The 22554-nt window shown below is 41.1% G+C and overlaps 1 protein-coding gene across 1 annotated transcript; it reads left to right on the top strand.

Annotated features, from left to right (window-relative positions):
• The first annotated feature begins 700 nt into the window (after nt 1-700).
• Nucleotides 701-22455, top strand: KRT12 (keratin 12). Its single transcript, XM_057535182.1, is given in 18 exon segments — nt 701-823; nt 825-1103; nt 3022-3104; nt 5321-5438; nt 5440-5481; nt 6179-6340; nt 6532-6657; nt 7609-7829; nt 8550-8591; nt 9122-9197; nt 16956-17561; nt 17953-18035; nt 18996-19152; nt 20109-20270; nt 20373-20498; nt 20639-20859; nt 21516-21586; nt 22358-22455. Coding segments are annotated over 18 exon segments (2736 nt in total). The 5' UTR covers nt 701-760.
• The last annotated feature ends 99 nt before the right edge of the window (nt 22456-22554 follow it).

Below are 22554 nucleotides of genomic sequence, written 5' to 3' on the forward strand. Positions count from 1 at the left end.
ACAGAAAAAAAAAAGTCAAACTCATAGAAAAGAGCCTAGAAAAGTGGCTGCCAGGGACTGGGGGAGGAGGGTTAAAGGAAATGGGGAGAAGCTGGTAAAAGGGTACAAACTTTTAGCTCTAAGATGGGTAAGTTCTGAAGACCTAATTTAAAACATGGTGACTATAGTTGATAATATAATTGAAATTTACTAAAAAAGTAGAACTTAAATGTTCTCACCAAAAAGAGAAAAAGATATTTTTTTAAATTTTTAAACATTGTTTTTTATCGTTAGTGTGATTTACTATTATGTACCCACATGTGTCTTTTTAGATAAACTATTCATGGAGATTGCAAATATGCTTTATGTGTATCTTAGGATGAAAGAAAATGTGCCAAGGCCGGTGCAAGGGCTAAAAGAATACAGCTTCCTGTTTTCCTTTGTTTCCTCTGCTGAAAAAAAGAAATCACCCCTGAGAAAAGCCTCTAAGAAAGGCCTCTAGTGGTAATTTCTGGAATGGTATTAAATAGATTGCTGTACAAAGGGAAAAAAAAAGGCAAAGCAAGGTGGACTATGGCGTCTATCGTAAAGTGACATGTCAGCAGAGGAGGCGTTTCTCCTGTGAATTCTATAAAAGGTCAGCCCATCCACAACCGAGAGACAGACTCTGCTCCATCCCTTCTGAAGCTACAGCTGCTTCCTCCTAGAATCCCCAATAGATTTCAATCACAGAAGCTTCCACCGAAGCCTGAGTTCCTCCTCCCAGGGCCCTGCACTCAGCATGAGCAGCTCTATATATAGGAAAGGGGGCACAGAGTACCTCAGGGTCGCACCCAGTGTGTATGGGGGGGGCTTGAGGCCACGGCACCCGCACCTCGACCTCTAGACACATGGTGAGCTATGGGAGTGACCTCGCTGAAGGGAACCTGTGTGTTGGCAATGAGAAGATGACCATGAAGAACCTAAATGACCGCCTAGCAAGCTACCTAGAAAAAGTGCAGTCCCTGGAGTAGTCCAACTCCAAACCTGAACTGCAGATCAAGCGCTGGTATGAAACCAACACGCCTGGCACCTGTCGGGACCACAGTGCATATTTGGAACAAATCAAAGAGCTGCGAAATCAGGTGAGGCCTGACACCTGTGCTTTCTACTCCACTGTTCAGCTGCATCATACATCAAGAAGGGCACATATGTTAGGTGGGTCTGAATGGACATTGTAAAGCAAATCAGGCTTAAGTGCGACATCTATAAAAATGGCATATTCTGTCATTTACCCTTGGTGCTGGAGTACCTGACTACATAATAGGATGACTGTAAGCCATACATTTAAAAAAATAATCTAATTACATACAAAATATTAAAATTTTATCCTCCAGGCTTATAATCTGTATTTTTATCACAGTTTACCAAGTCAGGACTAAGTGGATAGTGAACATTTTTTTTCTGGAAAGATCTCAAATTTTTTTATGTGGTAATAAATCTTTCTTAGTTTTTTTACCTAATTTCCATCAACTTTTAAAACCCCAGTCACTTTAGAGATTTTCCTCCTTTCATTTATGTAAAAGTTGTAATACAAGTATTACAATATGATCCAGAATACTGGATCATAAATTTCTATGATAAAGTGATTCAGGGTGGAAATGGGGGCAGGGGTATTGGTCTTAATGATAAGTGGATTTTAAAATGTCTTTAAAATGTTTAATAATCTGATCATCATCAGCAAGCAGTTCAGAAACCATCTCTACAGTAATAAAATGTTTTATTGCCCCCAATTCAAATTTATTGCAATCGTACCTGCTCCCATGTCATACCAGAAAGGTGGAGTTCTCCATTTTATCAATTATGTGGAATAAAAGAAGACTTTGTTCCTAACTGAAGATTTTGAATATGACACAGGACACTTACTCTGTTTTAAAATTCTTATCTAATCAAGAAAAGTGTCCCTTTCGTTTTCATTTCTATTTTAACATTCCTCTTTCTTTTCAGCAAAGACCACTCTCTTTTCTTGCGTTGTATTAGACATCAGTGCAATCTGATTCAGATTCCACAGGAAGTTACTCTGGGGTTTCAGGAACCGTGGGGATGTGAGGCAAAGGTGTTTAAATTGCCCCTCTGCCAACAGGTCATTCTTCGCAGGCTCCCACTAAAAACGTTCAAAATCAGCCAACCATTCTCCCCCAGCCGTCTCATGATTTGTGGTTCTGAAGCTATTTGTCATCCCAAACACGTAGGCACAGCCAAATGTTCCATTTACCTGGGAAGACCCAGTATATGAAGGAAGGCAGCTCTCTCCAGGACTAGATCTGCTGAAAGAGACACGCTGTTATAGCATCTTGTATAAGCAGACTTCTGATCCATATGCATCTTAGAGGACTCACCCATTAGGTAACCACTTCTTAAGATCAAGGGCTTATCCATCCTGATAGCCCCAGTGCCTTGCACAAATCCCACCGTATAGCAAGTGTGCATTCGTTCAGCCAAAACTTAGTACACACTAACGAGGTGCTGGGCATTGGGGAGTATGATGGTGAACATAATGTGATTTAGGGGAAACAAGCATGGACAAAGGCAGCATTATCCCACATGGAAGGATAAAGGGAGGGCTGTGTAAGATCATGAAAGAACAGGCAGTTCATCCAGCTCTGTTTTGAGGAGATCAGTGAAGGCTTTCTTGAAACAATGAAGTCTAAGCTGAGACCTGGAGGAGGATGAGTTCACCAAATGAGAGGGGCTAAGAGGAAAGTTCTAAGCAGGAACAACATCAAAGGCAAGGCACTCAGTAAGGTCTGATGGCTCATGCTGAATTAAACTCTCCATTTGTAGAATCATAAGAAAGCTGACCAAACCCTCAGGACTAGAGTTGCATTTTATGAGTCTATCATGTTAAATCCCCATCTCGATAGTCCTCCTTTCCGTTTTCACGTGGAAATCCTTGAGATGAACATCATCTTCGATACAAGAGGGGTCGTATCTGAGGATCAACTCAATCACTTTAGACTCCTGTCCAGTTGAAAATGTCATTCTTTCTCGCGCATTTTCCAGATTAAAGATGCTCAACTGCAAAATGCTCGACGTGTCCTGCAAATCGATAATGCTAAACTGGCTGCCAAGGACTTCAGGCTGAAGTAGGTGCTCTGATACCATGGTAACACTTCCTGCAAAGAAGTGCCTTTCAGTGGTCCTTCATGACACTCGGCTTTCCACACTATTGTTGGCAAAGGAGCTACCACTGAATAGTCTCAGAACCTTGGTGTTTAAAGGGTGTTAGAAGCTTTCTGGTCTAGCCCAGCATCAGGACTGGACTTCTCTCTCCCACAGTCCTAAGATATGGTCACCCAGCGTGTAGATGAACACCTCCAGTAACTACTACTCTTCTCACTGTTCAGCTCTGGTTGCTAGAATGTTCTTTTTTAGTAACCTGGCATCTACCTTTTCACCCATTGACCCTCATTCTCTTCTTTGGAGTAATAATAAGGCAATTTACATCTCCCCTTCTGCCTAAGTGCCTTTCTGTTATCTAAAGAGAGCCATTTATCTACCCTCAGTGATTCTCTAAGTGAGTCATTCATGTTCCTTTAAGCACCTACAAGTAAACAACCCAAGTTCCAGGGGTGACTCTTAATGCTTTCTAGTTTAACAGTGTTTTACAATATGGTCTAACCGACCAAAGAACTAGGTTGATTAAAGCAGTTCAAATTGTGTTCACTCTCTTGTGGTGACATCACACTACATGTGATCAGAGCTGTTCCTAATAACTGCTTCTACACTAGGGCTTCCTCATCCTGAATTTGTACAATGCATTGGCACTGAAGAGTTCTTTGTGGTTTAGAAGGGCAGCATTTTAATGCTACAAGGGATCAGAAAGAAAGAAATGAGAAAGCAGATCTGAAAATTAAAGCATTAAAAGTTCATATATACAATGGAAAATTACTCAGCCATAAAAAGAAACGAAACTGAGTTATTTGTAGTGAGGTGGATGGACCTAGGGTCTGTCCTACAGAGTGAAGTAAGTCAGAAAGAGAAAAACAAATACTGTATGCTAACATAAATATGGAATCTTAAAAAAACAAAACAAAATGGTACTGATGAACCTAGTTGTAGGGCAGGAATAAAGAGATAGACACAGAAAATTGACTTGAGGACATGGGGTGGGAGGGCGAAGCTGGGGAGAAGTGAGAGTAGCATCGACATACAGACACTACTGAATGTAAAATAGTTGGCTGGTGGGAAGCAGCAGCACAGCACAGGGAGATTGGCTCGGTGCTTTGTGATGACCTAGAGGGGTGGGATAGGGAGGATGGGAGGGAGGCTCAAGAGGGAGGGGATATGGGGACATGTGTATGCATATGGCTGATTCGCTTTGTTGTGCAACAGAAACTAACACAGTATTGTGAAGAAATTATACTCCAATAAGGATCTATTAAAAATAAATAAATAATTTTAAAAGGTTCATTAATTCCAGTCAGCATCTGAATGCCTCATTGCATTATCCTTTCTTAAAGTTTACTACTTTAATAAAAATGGGAATATATAAGATCGTAGAGGAGAATGCATGAATTTTTACGATAATTCACTTTGGATGCATCTGTTTACAAAGTAATAAAAATAAACTGATCAAGTGCATTCATTAAGCAAATCTAACTAACCATTATTTAATATCAGTAATGAGAACCCTTTGCTAAAACAGTAATCAGAGCAAAATATTTTTTTGATTTAAAAAAAATACATTCTAGAATTCAGGAACTTTTTTTTTTTTTTTTAGAAAATATGTGCTGTGTTAGTTTGTTTGTTTTTTTCTTTAACTTTTGGGTTTATTTATTTATTTATTTTTGGCTGTGTTGGGTCTTCGTTTCTGTGCGAGGGCTTTCTCTAGTTGTGGCAAGTGGGGACCACTCCTCATCGCGGTGCGCGGGCCTCTCACTGTCGTGTCCTCTCTTGTTGCGGAGCACAGGCTCCAGACGCGCAGGCTCAGTAAATTGTGGCTCACAGGCCTAGTTGCTCCGCGGCATGTGGGATCTTCCCAGACCAGGGCTCGAACCCGTGTCCCCTGCATTGGCAGGCAGATTCTCAACCACTGCACCACCAGGGAAGCCCAGGAACTTTTAAAAGTAATTTCAGATTGATTTTTTTTACTAATCACTCCAAATCGCAGAGACTATATTATGATCTGATTCCAAGGTTCTCAAGAACATTTTCAGAACGTATAAAGGGAGACACAGTGATGCACTGAAATTGATCTCCTTGTATACCACATAAAGATCGATCTCATCATTTTAAGATCATCTCTTCTATAATGGTTTCAGAAGGACTCAATTATCTCTCCATACTACTTAATTCACAGGTATGAGAGTGAGCGGGGGATCTGCCTAGCAGTGGTGGCTGATCTCTAAGGCCTGAAAATGGTCTATGATGACCTAATCCTAATGAAGACAGACTTGGAGATTCAAACTGAAGGGCTGAATGAATAAAGACCTGATGCTCCTCCAGAAAGAACACGAGGAGGTGAGAAAATATTCAGAAGCGGTGTTGGAAATGACAGAATGGCTCTAGTAATAATAAGGAGGAGGAGGAGGAGGAAAAAGAGGAAGATGTGGTGATGGTGGTAGTGGTGAAGAAGATGACAATGAGAATGATGTGAGCCCTAACAGCTTTTCATAAGGCTGCTGTCAGGGTTAAATGACTTAGAGCAGTCTCTGGACCATAATAAGTCTTACCTAAGTTGTTATTTTCTTTCTGTGTTACTCATCCCCAATGAAAGAAGCCAGAAGACTTCCTATGTCTTTTCGGCACAGCCTCACCTGAGAACGTGCTTCAAGACTATAATCAGGGCTTCCCTGGTGGCGCGGCGGTTGAGAATCTGCCCGCTAATGCAGGGGACACGGGTTCGAGCCCTGGTCTGGGAAGATCCCACATGCCGCGGAGCAACTAAGCCCGTGAGCCACAATTACTGAGCCTGCGCGTCTGGAACCTGTGCTCTGCAACAAAAGAGGCCACGACAGTGAGAGGCCCGCGCACCGCGATGAAGAGTGGCCCCCGCTTGCCGCAACTAGAGAAGGCCCTCGCACAGAAACGAAGACCCAACACAGCCAAAAATAAATTAATTAATTAATTAATTTAAAAAAAAAAAAAAGAAAAACTCATAGCTAACATCTTAAAAAAAAAAAAAAGACTATAATCAATCAGGATTTTCCCTCTCTAGGAAGTGAGGAGCCTACGGGCTCATTTGGGCAATAAGGTAAACGTAGAGGTGGATGCTGCTCCAGGCCTGAACCTCAGCGCCATCATGAGTGAAATGAGGCAGAAATATGAAGCCATGGCCCAGGAGAACCTTCAGAAGACCAAAGAACAGTATGAGACCCAGGTAATAGCATAATTCTAATGGGTAAGCAAAATGTGCGGAAGCTGTCTTCCAAGAAAGAGATTAACTCATTTCCTTCCTTCCCTCCTCTCCCTCTCCCTCCATCCTTCCCTTCCTTCCACCCTCCCTTCCTTTGTTTCTTACTTTCTTTTTCTTTCTTTCCTTACTTATTTTTTTCATTTTTGGAACTTTAGATTGAAACTCTTCAACAGCAAGTCACAGTGAGCACTGAAGAGTTAAAAGAAAGCAGGGATCAAATAAAGGAGCTGAGACGCACCTACCAGAGCCTGGAGATACAGCTCCAGTCCCATCTCAGCCTGGTAAAGCACATCTAACTTTCAACGCTCATGGGGTGTGTGTTTACTAAGTGCCTGTATCAGGAACTCTGGAAATGCAAATACCTATAAGAAATAACCACAGCCCCCCCCACCCCACCCCGGCCCCTTGCAGAACAGGCAGGGAAACAAGTCAAACAACTGATTATAATGAAAAGACAGAAAAAAATCAAGGGAAAGGACAAGACACTGCAAGGATGCAGAGGACAAAGTAGAGCTGGAAGATTTCACAGGGCAAGCATCACTTAAAGTAGATCTGAAAAACTGAGATGAATTTTCAATTGAAGAATAGGGGTCAAGACATTCCAGGCTAAGCATAACAGCTCATAATGCATTATGCTGTGGTAACAACCCCCAGATCACGGTGGCTTACAATAACAACACTACATCCTTCATGGGCCGGCTGCAGCTCTGCTCCATGACATTTCCGCCCCAGGGTAAGTCTAAAGGAGCAGACCCTACGTGTTGTGCCAGAAGGAAAGGGACAATGGCCAGACCATGTGACAGCTCTTAAAGCTATCTTCTCAGAAAAGGCGTTTGTCAGTTTCACTTGCATTTCATTAGCTAAAGAAAGAGGGTCACATAACCAAGCCCGGCATCAATGGGTTTAGAAAGTCCAATCCTCCACATGGAAAGGCACCACAAATCCCAGGGAGGGGAAGCAAATACTGAGAACAATATTACACTATACCACAGTAAGAGAACAGTGAGTGCAAAGCTGAAAACAAATAAACAAAAAAACCCAAAGCCAGTGATCCTAGTTAGGTTTGGCTGGCTGAGGTTGCCTAGATGGAAAGAGTGGGAGATAAAGCTAGAAATATGTGTGATACCTACAATGACTAGCTATAGAAATTCTCCTCAAAAGAAATTAAAATTGAGCCACCTCTTAAATCAAGTCCTCAAGTAAGAAACATCCTCTTTTTCTTGTGCTCATAGAAAGAAGCTTTGGAGCATACACTAGAGGAGACCAATGCTCGTTATTGTAGCCACTTGGCCATAATCCAGACACAGCTTAACTTCCTCGAGGGCCAACTGGTGCAGATTCGGACCAATACAGAACACCAGAGCCACGAATATAATATCCTCCTTGACATAAAGAGCCAGCTTGAGCAGGAAATTGCTACCTACCGCTGCCTTCTGGAAGGAGAAGATGTAAAGTAAGGCTCTCAGAATCAAGGGGTATGTGTCAATGTCTATACGCTGTTCCATTTTACTGTCCATACCTTAAACTCTGTCACTCGTTCCCCAGCACCAATGCAATCCCTAGCACAAAAGGAATTACACACACCCCACCACTACCACCAACAACAACAAAACAAAAATATACCAACCAGTACGCACATCTCCCAAATACCAAGTACATCCTTTATACTTGAGGTCATGTCATAGGACTGAGGTAGAAGATGGTTGTGGAGGTGATACAGATTATGCTTATGTTAATTTTTATGATTAATACATAATCGAAAGCACTATAACTTTTTAGAGTTCTCATTGCAAGGTCATGAATTGAACAACAGGCCACAGAAGTCTGTGGGAACCAGTTTGAGAATCATCATGTCTTCAAATACCACACCCACAAAAGGCAACAAGAGAACACAAGATGTAAACTTCCACTGTCATTTTGTTATTTTAATTCAGAAACTTCTAGCATGTGTTAAACAGGTCAGTTTTGAAGCTATGGATTTTTCAAGTTAAAAAGTAAGACACTCAAGTTTGAAGTAACAAGCATTGTAAAGGGGGGAAAAAATACAAACAGCAGTAAAACTTACCTCACTCAGATTTTATTTTGAAACAACGAGGCAGGAGAGCGCTTCATTGTCAAAATGGCAATAGCGCTTTTTTCTGTTTCTTTTTCTTTTCTTAAAAAAAAATACCAGAACTACAGAATATCAGTTAAGCACCCTGGAGGAGAGAGATAAGTGTTCTAATTTTCACACATTTCCTATAAGACTGAATTCTCACTTAGTAGTTTACAGCTAACAAGTAAACTGCCACTGGTGAAAAGCAAAGGGAGGTCAGTTCTCAAGTAAACAGATGTACCCTAGGGATGCTGAAAATCAGGCACACCACATAAAGAAACCCTCCACATGGGAAATTTCTCACATTCCCAATGACAGGGTGATTTTCTTGGCCCATGCTGTTACTGTCCTGAGACATCCTAAGATTCTGAAAGGGAAAAATAAAATGAAAATGTGCATTTTACTTAATTTAATATGGCATATTTCTTTGGCGGGGAGAGTAGAAAATGTGTAAATTTGGGAAGAGTGGCACATTTTCTGCATTTATTTATAAAATGGACTTAAGATCATTTAAGAAAGAGAATGGATTCAACCTTTTTCTAAAAGAAGGAAATACATACAAAATAATAATAATTTAAAGTTGAGTATTATAAACCAGCAGAGTCATGTGTCTGAATTAACATTTTATATTTAAATCTAAATTCAGATAGAAAGAAAACCAGGAAGATTAAGACAGTTGTACAAGAAGTAGTGGACAGCAAGACTGTGTCATCTGAAGTTAAAGAAGTGGGCTTCCCTGGTGGCGCAGTGGTTGAGAATCTGCCTGCCAATGCAGGGGACACGGGTTCGAGCCCTGGTCTGGGAGGATCCCACGTGCCGCGGAGCAGCTGGGCCCGTGAGCCACCAACTACTGAGCCTGCGCGTCTGGAGCCTGTGCTCCGCAACAAGAGAGGCCACGACAGTGAGAGGCCCGCGCACCGCGATGAAGAGTGGCCCCCGCTTGCCACAACTAGAGAAAGCCCTCGCACAGAAACGAAGACCCAACACAGCCAAAAATAAATAGATAAATAAATAAATTTTAAAAAATAAATAAATAAAAAAAAATAAAGTTAAAGAAGTGGAAGAAAGTATGTAAATGGCTGCCAGAAGGTGCTGCTGCTGAGTTTTTGAAAGAAATGTAGCTATAACTTTTGCTGCCTACGAGAAAGCGGCAACAGAAAGCACCATTAATGCTTCGTAGTGATTAGAAGAAGGGAAAAAGCCCATTTATCCGTCTCTGTAATTGAATATAAATGTTTCACTCAGAGGAGCTGCAAATTGCCTGCAAAAATGAAATCCAATGAGCACTAGGATATTTAAAATATCATTACTGCCACCTTTACCACAAAATGCATTAACCACAAGCTATAGACCACCTAATATCAATTCATTAATGTTCCTGAAAATTATAGCACACTTCAATTCTACTAAACCTTACAGAGCAGAGGAGTCTCTGCAAACTGTAAATGAACCTCTCTCTAATTCCTCCTGTTTCTGAATTGCAAAATCTCCTTTCAGGGGTCCCTGGATTCTTGAGTCAATTTCCTGGTTAATTTCATTATCAGCTAATTTTTAATTATCTTGGTTAATTTTCAATATCAGTATAATTTTCTAGCTTTAAATTACATCTGCTTTCTTCCCCCCATTGTCTCCACTGCCCTTTAAAACTGAACTCGGCTCTTTGAATAATTTGAGAGTCAAATTCCAAACGTAATCGCTGAGCAGAATAAGAATGAAGCACATTATGCTTGAAATGGAAGTAGATTAAAAGCAAAATTAGCAAAACCTTTCTCAAGGCAGAATGCTTCTCTTTATGATAATAAACTGCATAAATCATCATCGGCTGCTTTCTTTCTTTACGTGGTAATTGTATGTTATGAAATGTTTCTCACTATTTTTTTAATAACAGTTTTAATGAAGTATAATCCACACACCATAAGATTCATCCTTGTAAAGTATGCAATTCAGTCGTCTTTAGTATGTTCACAGGATTGTGCAGCCATCACCACTATCTAATCTTAGAGCATTTTCATCACCCCAAAAAGAAGCTCTATTAGCAGTCACCCCAATCCTCTTCCCCCCAGCCCCTGACAACCGCTAATCTATTTGCTCTCTCTATGGATTTGCCTAATCTAGACATTTCATATAAATGGAATCATACAATGTGTTCTTTTGTACACAAATGTTCATAGCAGCATTATTCATAATAGCCCCAAAGCTTAAACAACTCAAATGCCCATCAACTGATGAATGGATAAACAAAATGTGGTATATCCCTACAATAGAATAGTATTCTGCAATAAAAAGAATGAAGTACTGATACATGCTACAACATGGATGAACCTTAAAAACATGATGCTAAATGAAAGAAACCAGATACAAAAGGTCACATGTTGTATTCTAGTGAGCATTCTAAATTCTAAATTTCACTAAATTTGCATTTTAGTGAGTAATAACTGCCTTGCAAATGTTTCCAGGAAAAAATAAATTTGCCCTCTATCATTGTATTCTAGTAAATGAATAGCTTGGATTTAAATTTTAATATTTAAGTTTGTAAATAAATAGGATTTTGAGGGACTTCCCTGGTGGTGCAGTGGTTAAGAATCTGCCTGCCAATGCAGGGGACACGGGTTCGAGCCCTGGTCCAGGAAGATCCAACGTGCCGCAGAGCAACTAAGCCCGTGTGCCACAACTACTGAGCCTGCGAGCCACAACTACTGAAGTCCACGCACCTAGACCCCATGCTTCACAACAAGAGAAGCCACTGCAATGAGAAGCCCACGCACCGCAACGAAGAGTATCCCCCGCTCACCACAACTAGAGAAAGCCCATGAGCAGCAACAAAGACCCAACGAAGCCAAAAATTAAAAAAAAAAAAAAAAAAGGATTTTGAGTGTGATTATTATATTGAAAATAATAATGTGATTCACTTAGGATAGTAATATCTACCCTTTTATTGAGCACTTACTACGAACTAAACAGTGTGCCAGCATTTTATATGCATTTCTCATTTAATCTTCACAATTAAATTAAAATCTTCTACCCATGAGGTAGAGGGTATTAGGTTGAATCATATGAACTTGCCAATATGGGATCATTTTTGACCTTCAAAAATAGCAGTTTGACCTTATAGTATTATCCCCATTTTACATATAAGGACAAATGAGAATTATATATGAAGACATGAAATAAGTACTTTCCCAAAGTCGCAGTTACCAAGTAACAGAGAAAGACTGAACCTCAGGGCTGTTTGTCTAAAGTCATGATACCTTTTTAAGCAACTAATTATGTGACAAATAATTACTGAGTCACACTTGAAATGAATTCCTATCCTTAGTTGTTTTGTTGTTTTCTAATTGTCATTTTCACTAGCCAGACACTTACAACACCCAATTGTCACAAATGTCCAGGTAACATCACACACAAGATTTGATTCAGCACAATTTTTGTCAGAAAAGATATTATTTTCACCCCTTCTCATCCCTTTCCTTTTCAAAGAAGTAAAGAGGTTTCACTCATTTTTTTTTCTTCATTTCCTTCCAAGTCACTTTAGTCAGTAAATTGCTTTTAAAGATGTTAAGAACTTTTAGAAGTGAATTCTTTTTCACATACCAAGACACATTTCCTGAAACTGACATGCAAATACCAAACATTGTGAGTCTAATTAATAAAAAACTTGCAGGAGATGGGTTTGAAATTCACTAGGCATGGCCATTGTCATATGGCAATAATGACACTTTGTCAAAAGAGGTAGAATTATTATTTTTGACTCAATGTCCTATCATAAAAAAAGGAAGATTAATCCTCACCTTTTTGTCTATCTTTAGTTTCTTCCACGTAATCTTTCAAAGAAAGTAGATGAGACCACACATACACATGGAACCAGATGGTTCTAACCTCCAGTTCTACCAGTAGTTACTGTGTGAAAGTGAAGCATTAATCTCTGTATCTGTCTCTACTTCTTTTTTTTTTTTTTTTAATGTAGCTATACTTCTTATACAAGTTAAGAACCAGAACAGCACAATCCTACTTCTGACAGGCATACAGATCCAGAGAACGTTTGTAGGTCTTTATATACAGGTCTCTTTATCACACATTAGAATCATCATCAATGTGTTTCAGGACTTTATATGAAATCAGCAGTGCAGAAGTGGAGCTATCAAATGCAGAGAGAACCCCTAGAGGTGAAGTTAGGATGGAGAGAATTATGCTTTTTTTTCTGGGCTTTGGGAATTACTTCCTCACTGAGTCTTTACAACATTTAAAAAGAAGAATGACATGAAATGATATAAAATCAAAACTTTACCAGTCGGGCTTCCCTGGTGGCACAGTGGTTAAGAATCCGCCTGCCAATGCAGGGGACATGAGTTCAAGCCCTGGTCCGGGAAGATCCCACATGCCACGGAGCAACTAAGCCCATGGCCACAACTACTGAAGCCCGCGCGCCTAGAGCCGGTGCTCCACAACAAGAGAAGCCACTGCAATGAGAAGCCCGCACACTGCAACAAAGAGTAGCCCCCGCTCACCACAACTAAAGAACGCCCACACGGCAAGGAAGACCCAACGCAGCCAAAAATAAATAAATAAAAATAAAGTTCCCTTTAAAAAAAAAAAAAACTTTACCAGTGGATACCCTCTGCTCTCACTGTTACTCACTGGAGGGCAGTCTCAGGTACCTGATAACACCCTGAAATAATTCCAACTTAAGGCATTGGTAAGCAATTTCTATTTTTTAATTTCCCTTTAAACATCTGTTTTCTGTCTCTTAGACTCACTTCCAAAATTCACCTTACCAGGGCATTATTTTATCTTCCTCCTCATCTCTCTCACAACCCTCCCCTGCTTTTGAGAACCACTGAGCTGTGAAATCCAGAAATTATCCTCAAGTGTGACCACCAGGATCCTTGTTCATCCTCATCTCAAAAGCACAGCATTAAAAGTCAGTAACTCAATATTCTTTCATTCAGTCACAGGATCTTAAAATGTTATTCAAAGCAAAAAAGAAAGGTATCATCTACCAAGCAATCAGTAAATTGCACAGAGTGGAAGGTTTTTCTGTTTTTTGTTTTTTTGCCGCACCTGGCAGCTTGCAGGATCTTAGTTCCCCAACCAGGGATCGAACCCGGCCCTAGCAGTGAAAGTGCCAAGTCCTAACCACTGGACCGCCAGGGAATTCCAGTGAAAGGTCTGTCTTTAAAAGAAAGAACTCAGGAGGAAAATCCTGCAAACAAAGACCAGGAAAACTAACCAATCTGACATGAGAAGATGAGCACATGTTTTACTTAATAAAAATCTAGAGATTTACGAATGCCATATAAACAATAATCCTCATTTTGAATATTCTCTAAACTACAAAAATGGAAGACGTAATTCTTTTGAACAGTCACCCAAGTTGTAGTCATATTCCTCTGTGCCTCAACTTGTGTAATCATTTTGCCAACAAGCCCATTTTATACATTCCCACCCTCCTGCATTTTTACAGCTGTCAAAGAAAGTTACGTTCACTTCTAAAAACTCGAAAATAGAGGCTTAATTATTTAACTTAGCCTTCCCTCCCCCCACAAAAAAAAGCCACTGAAGAAGAAATATTTCTCTTTTCAACTTCTGAAGTTGCTCCCCATTCATAATTGGATTCAGAATAAATCTTGGTCAAAGCATACCAGTAAATTAGAGCAAAGTCATGTTCAAATGAAATGAATTTTAAATGACACATTCAAATATATTAAGGATTAAGTTCTTTCAAGTGAAATAACTCTAAGTGTGCAAGAATGAAGTTTAGCCAAATACTAGGCTAAGACTCAGGATAAAAAATGAAGTAGATATAGCCCTTACCTGAGAAGCTTACAGTCTAGGATAATATATATGAATAGAAACACAAAGGTATAATGTGTAAACATAATGTATAGATATTGAACAAGATTATTTAAAATTTACATATAAGCATTAGAGTTGGAAAGTATACATTTCAGCACTAAATTGATTCCAAGTTCAAACATTCAAGTTAATCATATTCCCATATTATGTGATATCACGAAGTTACAGTTCTGAATTTGGCACGTTCCTTCTGACTCTGTAAGCAAGTAATAGTCCGTTTTCATTTCTATGGCAATAGAATGGATTCACTCTGTCTCAGGGGGATGTTACTTGTGAGAGACTAATAATTCACAGCCATAATGTCAAGTTCCTGGGTGGGAAGTGCAAGTTTAACTAGTACTTCATAAGATCTCTGGAGATGTGACTACATGTCAAAAGGTATAACTGAAAACACATTTGCCTATAGGTTCCCAAGATTTCATTTGTGACGCCATTTCTGATAAACCATGAAGAGTAGATCACTGGGTCTCAGGCTGTACACTGAGAAATGAAATTCAAAGAGAAAGCTTTTTTGCAAATGAAAGAGCTAAAACTCCTGGCTGACGTGCAGGGCAGAAACCCAGTCTCATGATTTGGGGGTCAGAGTGACCCTCTGTCCTTTTTGTTTTCACTGCAAGCAGCAGGGTTGTGTTGTCTATAGAAGGCACTGCAGACCCAGATCCTATCTTGGCCGTCTCCTGGCTGTGTGGCCTTGAATAAGTCACTTAACATCCTCACCCTCAGACTGCTCTTCTGTAAAATGGGATAAAAATATCCACCTTAAGAGGCTGACACAAAGGTTAAAAATAATGTCTATAGTTCACCTGCCCAATGTCTAGAACATATTAAGTACACAATAACTACTAATGATTCAAACAAGGACAAGATCAGAAAAAAACGCTTGTAACGCCAGTAATCGTTTAAAGGAATCCTTGGTAAAAATCTCCGTATAAAGCTGGGGCCCCTGGCATTTCCACTTAACAAGTTTCCATTCTATCAAGAAATGGGGGCTTCCCTGGTGGCGCAGTGGTTGAGAATCTGCCTGCTAATGCAGGGGACACGGGTTCGAGCCCTGGCCTGGGAAGATCCCACATGCCGCAGAGCGGCTGGGCCCGTGAGCCACAACTGCTGAGCCTGCGCGTCTGGAGCCTGTGCTCCGCAACGAGAGAGGCCCGCGCATCGCGATGAAGAGTGGCCCCCGCTTGCCACAACTGGAGAAAGCCCTCGCACAGAAACGAAGACCCAACACAGCCAAAATCAATCAATCAATCAATCAATCAAACATACGCATCTGATTCAAGATCCTCATTAAAAAAAAAAAAAAAAAAAAAAAAAAAGAAATGGAACAAATGGATGGATTATGGCCCCTCTCTTCAAGCTGAGTCTGCATTGGATTGCTGTTTCCTTTCTATATCTATTGTGAATGAGAATATGTAAATTCTGCAAATTTCTTGCTTAAAAACCCCTTTATCTAGACATCCCACTTGCTTGCTCTTTGTGAAGTGTATAAGTTAGGAGAAAATATGTCCCTTGGCATATCTCCCTTCTATAAAAAGGTAAAAGGAAGTTGTATTTGGATTTCACTCTGAGTTCATCATTCCTGTTCCTAGGAAAGTGATAAAAAAAAAAGCGGGGGGCGGTCACAAGATCCTTTCATTTGCCAGAACTGATACTCTAGAGGTCTGACATGGGCTTCAAGTGGAACCTCTCTGCATTTGCCCCCAAATCACCAGTGGGCACAGCTGGCTCTAGCTGTTCATAGGACTACTCACAGAATTGAAGAACCTCACCTTCAGGGAGGCTGGAGTCAGAGCAGATAATATCTGGATATTTGGGGGTTAAGGGGTTGAGGATACGAGCACTGATACAATTTCAATAAACAAAAAGATCAATTGTTTTTCGATACACTAGCAAAGCTGGCGGTAGAGTAGTGAACCAGCAGACAAGGCTCCTGATTTCATGGAGTTTAATAAGAAGGTCAAACTTCATGTAAAGGAAGACCTGCTGGAAATACTATCATATTCTATGCAAAAATAGCATTTTTCAATATTTAAGAGGTCTTCTTTCTGAATCAGAAGAGAAACCATGCAACAACCTAATGACAAGACTTTCAAATCTTTGAAAATTTAAATTCCAGTATCAATCTGGAAAATGCGTTTGTTCCCCACCTTCCACCAGTGCGTTTCACAATAGTTTCTGAAACTATATTCTGCTAGAAGATACACTACATCGCGATCAGATGGTTTATACTGAGTTTTCTAAAGGAAACGGGTAGGAAATATGAGTGAACTTTAAGAAGCTTAAGACTTAGGAAGAAATATTCATTAGTTTATCCATTCAGCAGTCACTCTTTGCTTTCCTACTGTGCGTAAGACACTGGGCAGTGCTGAGAATACAAGCAATAGAATAATTTGATGAAAAATTCCTTATGACAACCTATCTGTACTCCACCCAGATTTCTTCTTTCTATCACAAATATGTAATGGGAACAATTATTCAATTAGTTCTATACCAATGAATTGTCAATGTGCATAAACCATTTTCTTGTTGAGCTGGCCAAAAAAGGTGGCGGGGGAGGGGAGACACATATTTTGAATGGAGAGAGTGAACTTTTCAACGGCAACACCCATTCGGTGACCTATAAAAGGTTAGCGTTCCTGCCTGGCTGCCACTGCCCCGTCCCTGGCTGCGGGTCTCTCGAGCAGCACCATGTCACTCTCCGTGCGCACCTCTGGGCTGTCCCAGCGGCTGTCCTCCCAAAGTGGGACACTGGGCAGAGCCAGGGGCATTTCTGCCTCAAGCATCGGAAGCAGCTACGGGGGAAGTGCCTTTGGCTTTGGAGGCAGCTGCGGGGGAGGCTTTTCAGCTGCTTCCATGTTTGGTTCTAGCTCTGGCTTTGGTGGTGGCTCTGGAAGTTCCTTTGCAGGAGGACTGGGCGCTGGTTATGCAGGAGGCAGGGGAGGTGGCTTTGGAAGCCTGGGGATTGGATTTGGGGGAAGCCCAGGATGGGGCTCTCTAGGGATTCTCTCTGGCAATGATGGAGGCCTTCTTTCTGGATCAGGAAAGGAAACTATGCAAAATCTTAATGACAGATTGGCTTCCTACCTGGATAAGGTTCGAGCTCTAGAAGAGGCTAACGCTGACCTAGAAAACAAAATTCGAGAATGGTACGAAACACGAGGACCTGGGACTGGAGACCCCAGGTCACAGAATGATTACAGTAAATATTATCTGTTGATTGAAGACCTCAGGAATAAGGTAACAAAATGGCTTTTTAGAGGGGCTTTGGGAATTATTTTTTACTTTTCTTTTTTGCTATTTCAATATTTTACAGTCATAAAGCACCTAAAACTTAGATATTTTTCCATTCAACTGTATTTGGAATAATTTCTCATCTTAAGATATTTAGTTTCATTTTATCATTTACCATAAAGTGATTGTTTTTTACCACTACCTTTTCTGGGGGAAATGTATGTTTCTTAATTTTTAAATAATATTCTCTACACATATTTTCTTTTAAAAAGTTAACTGCCTTAAACCCTTAATAAAATAGCATCATAACATCACCTAAAATTTTCCAGTCAAAGATATATTTGCAAAACACTATCTTTTACGACCTCACTTTGTGTGTCTTCCCCTGTTTTGCCAGATCATTTCTGACAGCACTGCAAACGCCCAGCTCCTCTTGCAGATCGACAATGCAAAACTGGCTGCCGAAGACTTCAGAATGAAGTGAGTAGAATAAAAGAAAGACTAATGAGGATTAACATGCCCCAGTATCTCTTCTTTTTCTCTATTTTCCTGCGTTCATTGATGGCAAATATTTCCAACCTTCTGCAGTTCGCATGCTCCATACATTTAATGTTTTGGTAAATTCACATTGGGCATTCTATTAGAAAGTAACTAGATTCAAACACAATTCACATTACGTGTCCTTAGTTATAAAGTACTTAAACCCAGGGTTATGGATTGACATATTTGACATTTGTTATTGACTCATGCTGCGACATGATAATTCCACCAGCGTCCTAAACCTCAAACTTCCATGCATCAAAATGAACTACTAATGTTTTTGCCTGGGCGTTCAATGAAGTGACCTTTTTCCCGATGACACATACAACTAAACTATTAACCAGGCATTTATTTTTATATCGCGTCATCCTTTCCCATACACCACCCTCAGACATAAGGAGAAAATACTAACGTCCTTTTTGCTCTGCAAAACTTCCTCACAGGATGTGGCAGTGGTGACGATCCTGAACCTTAGTACGAGTTACTAAAGAAGTCTCACTGTTTTAAATTAAACCATGAATAAAGGTTAAGCAAGATGACTGATTATTATTTAATTTTCAACCGCTTTTAGGATTCCATCAGGAACTCCGCCTAGAGAGGGCCTGCTACTTACTGTTCATAGCCAGGGCAGCCAGCCAGAGGGAAAGAGGTAGCCTGGGATGCGGTGCTATTGCGGTTCATTGCTGGTAGAAAAGTTATCACTTCCTAATTTTTTCACTCCTCTCCAACTGAGCAGCAACCTATCATTCAAAAAAAGGAAAAGAAAAAGTTAGAAAAGCAAAAACAGTATCATGCATCACAATGCTGCTAAATTTATACACAAAACAGCCCTGAAGATCGCAGGGGGCTTATTCAAATGGGTGTGTTGATTCCCTGGACTGTTTTGCACTTGGTTTTCAGATACGAAAATGAGCTGGCCCTGCGCCAGAACGTGGAGGCCGACATCAATGGCTTGCGCAGGGTGCTGGACGAGATGACCCTGGCCAGAGCTGACCTGGAGACGCAGATCGAGACCCTGAATGAGGAGCTGGCCTACCTCCGGAAGAACCACGAGGAGGTCAGTCAGAAAGCACAGTTCTCTAAACTGCTTTTTTCTACGAGACTCAAAAATTACAATTTCAAATTTATCAATCTGGAGTTAGAAGAGATATGCAGGATACACTATCCCCCTGTTAAGATGACCATTTGTTTTGAAGTTGTGGTGGTGGTTTCTGTTAAAGTTTAACACATTAGAGGCACTTTTTGATTTTGTCATTTTCATCATTTGGTAAGGACAATCAGAATTTTAATTGTCCTGATTTAGTGATGCCTTAAAATATAGTATTTTTATTCATTAGCTAGGAAAAAAATGTTAAAAGGCTGACATTGCACTATCTAGTGAATAAAATTCTGGAAGGATTGAAGAATTAATCTTTTTTGTCATAGAAAATAAAAGGAGATACTTATCAAGAAAAAGATATAGTACTTTTAAAGTTCAAAAATAAAAGTCTACCAATAATACATACTGTTATATATGTTAGAGAAAGGAATTATACCCAGTGGAATACACACATGGAACTCTGATATACCGCAATGTATATAAGTAATCATGCATGACCCTGGCACTAGGCTCCTAAAGAGCTTTCCACTGTAAAGCAATGACTATGGTACAAACAGTGGGCAAGCCCAGGGACCGTCTGCAGCCCTCGGTTTGGCAGCTGTAGTTGAAAACCCCGGGTACATTTCCACCAGGCCTTCCCTTCTTGTAAAGGTTGTGGAGCCCCAAGAAGCAGGGCCAACTCATCCATCAGGCATGGTAGGCACAGCACCCAGGACCCGCGGTGAGTTTAGGGGCCCGTGAAAATGTCTTAAGTTCTTTCAAAATCAGAATAAAAATACGAATTTTAGGTAAAACATGTTTGAATATATTGTACTGATAGGTTTGTCTTTATACCAACTATGTTTTGTGGAGGAAGGGGCCCACGAAAGTCACAATGGGCCCCTGCGCCCCTCTCTCTCACTCGCTGTCCCCAGGAGCTCCAAAGCTTCCGGGCCGGCGGCCCAGGCCAGGTCAGCGTAGAAATGGACGCTGCCCCCGGAGTGGACCTCACGAGCGTCCTTAACGACATGCGGGGGCAGTATGAAGCCATAGCCGAGCAGAACCGGGAGGATGCGGAAGCCTGGTTCATTGAAAAGGTACCATTAACAAAGACAAAAGGCGTTTGATACGCTTGCACTAAAGACGGGGCAGAGGAGCAGGGCTGGCTCACGTCCCCTCGCCCCTCTTTGCTGTGGCAGAGCGGCGAGCTCAGGAAGGAGATTAGCAGCAACACCGAGGAGCTTCAGTGCAGCAAGAGCGTGGTCACCGACCTGCGGCGCGCGCTTCAAAACCTGGAGATCGAGCTCCAGTCCCAGTTCGCCATGGTACGGCGCGCCCCAAAAGACGCGGCTTCCTTTCGCCTTGCAAAGGAAATGTTGCGTCCAAATTAGCAAGGCCATTGGCTGCCTTCCGCATTTCGGTCCCCTCCATTGTTACGCCTGTGCCATTTCCCTCCCCCGTGCAGAAGAAATCCCTGGAGGACTCGCTGGCCGAAACCGAGGGCGACTACTGCGGGCAGCTCTCCCAGGCGCGGCAGCTCATCGGCAGCCTGGAGGAGCAGCTGCTCCAAGTGCGCGCCGACGCCGAGCGCCAGAGCGCCGACTACCAGCTGCTGCTGAACATCAAGGCCCGTCTGGAGCTGGAGATCGAAACCTACCGCCGCCTGCTGGACGGAGAAGCGCAAGGGTGAATATATAACTGAGGCTGAAAATAACCTCAATGGCTGACGGACCGCGGACACTGTTGCAGTTTGGGGGCAATAGAAGTGGGAAGGGTTCTTTAGTTGACAGAAAATAACACATCTAGTAAAGACATGCCTTAGATTTGTTAAATGCTGTACATTTTGCAAAGTGTTGTCATCCGTTATCTTCCCTGATAAAAGTTAATAAAATGCTGGGATGAACAATGGCATCACAGACAGAGGCATACTGCAGATGAGTATTAGAAAAATCAACCGTCCGAGTTCTGATGTTAATGCCCCGATGCTGAGAATGACATCAAATCACAGCCTCGCAACCCCCTTAGACCTACTGTAGCGAACTTTCCAAAAGTAATAACAGCCTGGACTAGTGGGAAGAATTCAGGACTGTAAATCAGGAAACCAGATCTTCCATTCATTGCCAGTTTGCTTCACTTTAAGAGCCCATTTTAGGCAGGGTTTGAAAGCAAAGGTGCACTGCACCAGCTGATTACCCTCAGGGTGCATCATTCAATCATTCTTAATCAAGAAATGTATAATACTTTCTCCAGTTGGCCATTTTTTAAGCTCAAATAGCAAATTCCTTATCCCCTCTCATTCCAGAAAGCATCATGTGATATCAGCTCCCTTGTTTTCTTTACAGTGACTCTTTGGATGAAAGTTCCCATGTGACAGCCTCCACATCTCAAGCACCGTCAACTGATTCCTCCAAAGGTATGCAGATTCCCTAAGAAGCACTTAGAATAAGTCAGAATCACATCTATTAATGACTAAAACTGTAAGATCTCATTGGATATTGCAGTGTTATTACTAAGTTAAATTTAAAGTATATTTGTATTCAGAGCAAAGGAAAAATATTTATGCATTCCTGCAGAAAAATTAGTAGTCTGTTCTGTGTTAAAACTTTTGGCAAGCTCAGGAAGGAAAAAGAAAATCTACAAAGTATTATGAGAATCATAAACACTTTTTTTTTTTTTTTTTTTTTTTTGGCTGTGTTGGGTCTTCGTTTCTGTGCAAGGGCTTTCTCTAGTTGCGGCGAGCGGGGGCCACTCTTCATCGCGGTGCGCAGGCCTCTCACTATCGCGGCCTCTCTTGTTGCGGAGCACAGGCTCCAGACGCGCAGGCTCAGTAGTTGTGGCTCGCGGGCCCAGTTGCTCCGTGGCATGTGGGATCCTCCCAGACCAGGGCTCGAACCCGTGTCCCCTGCATTGGCAGGCGGATTCTCAACCACTGCACCACCAGGGAAGCCCCCATAAACACTTTTTAAATTTTAAAAAGAAAAATATTTTCATTTGTGCACAACACTGAATACATTTTATTAAATAAAATGCATTTCGTTTAGAATGCAAAAGTCACTTTTGAAAGTTTAAATTTGATGGACTGTATCAGTCAATACCTAATTTAGAAGCTTAAGTTAAACAACCAATTTTAGATGAATATTTGAAACACTAACTTTTGCCCTCTTTGTTCCATTTTTATCTTTAGACCCTACCAGAGCCCGAAAAATCAAGACAATTGTGCAGGAAGTGGTGAATGGTGAGGTGGTCTCATCCCAAGTTCAGGAAGTTGAAGAACTAATATAAAATTTCACAAGATCTGCCCCATGATTGGTTCCTTAGGAACAAGAAATTTACAAGTAGAAATTATTCCTTTTAGAGTAAGATGATACATTAGTTCAATCT

This window comes from Balaenoptera acutorostrata, chromosome 20, assembly GCF_949987535.1.
Source record: "Balaenoptera acutorostrata chromosome 20, mBalAcu1.1, whole genome shotgun sequence".
Lineage (NCBI taxonomy): Eukaryota > Metazoa > Chordata > Mammalia > Artiodactyla > Balaenopteridae > Balaenoptera > Balaenoptera acutorostrata.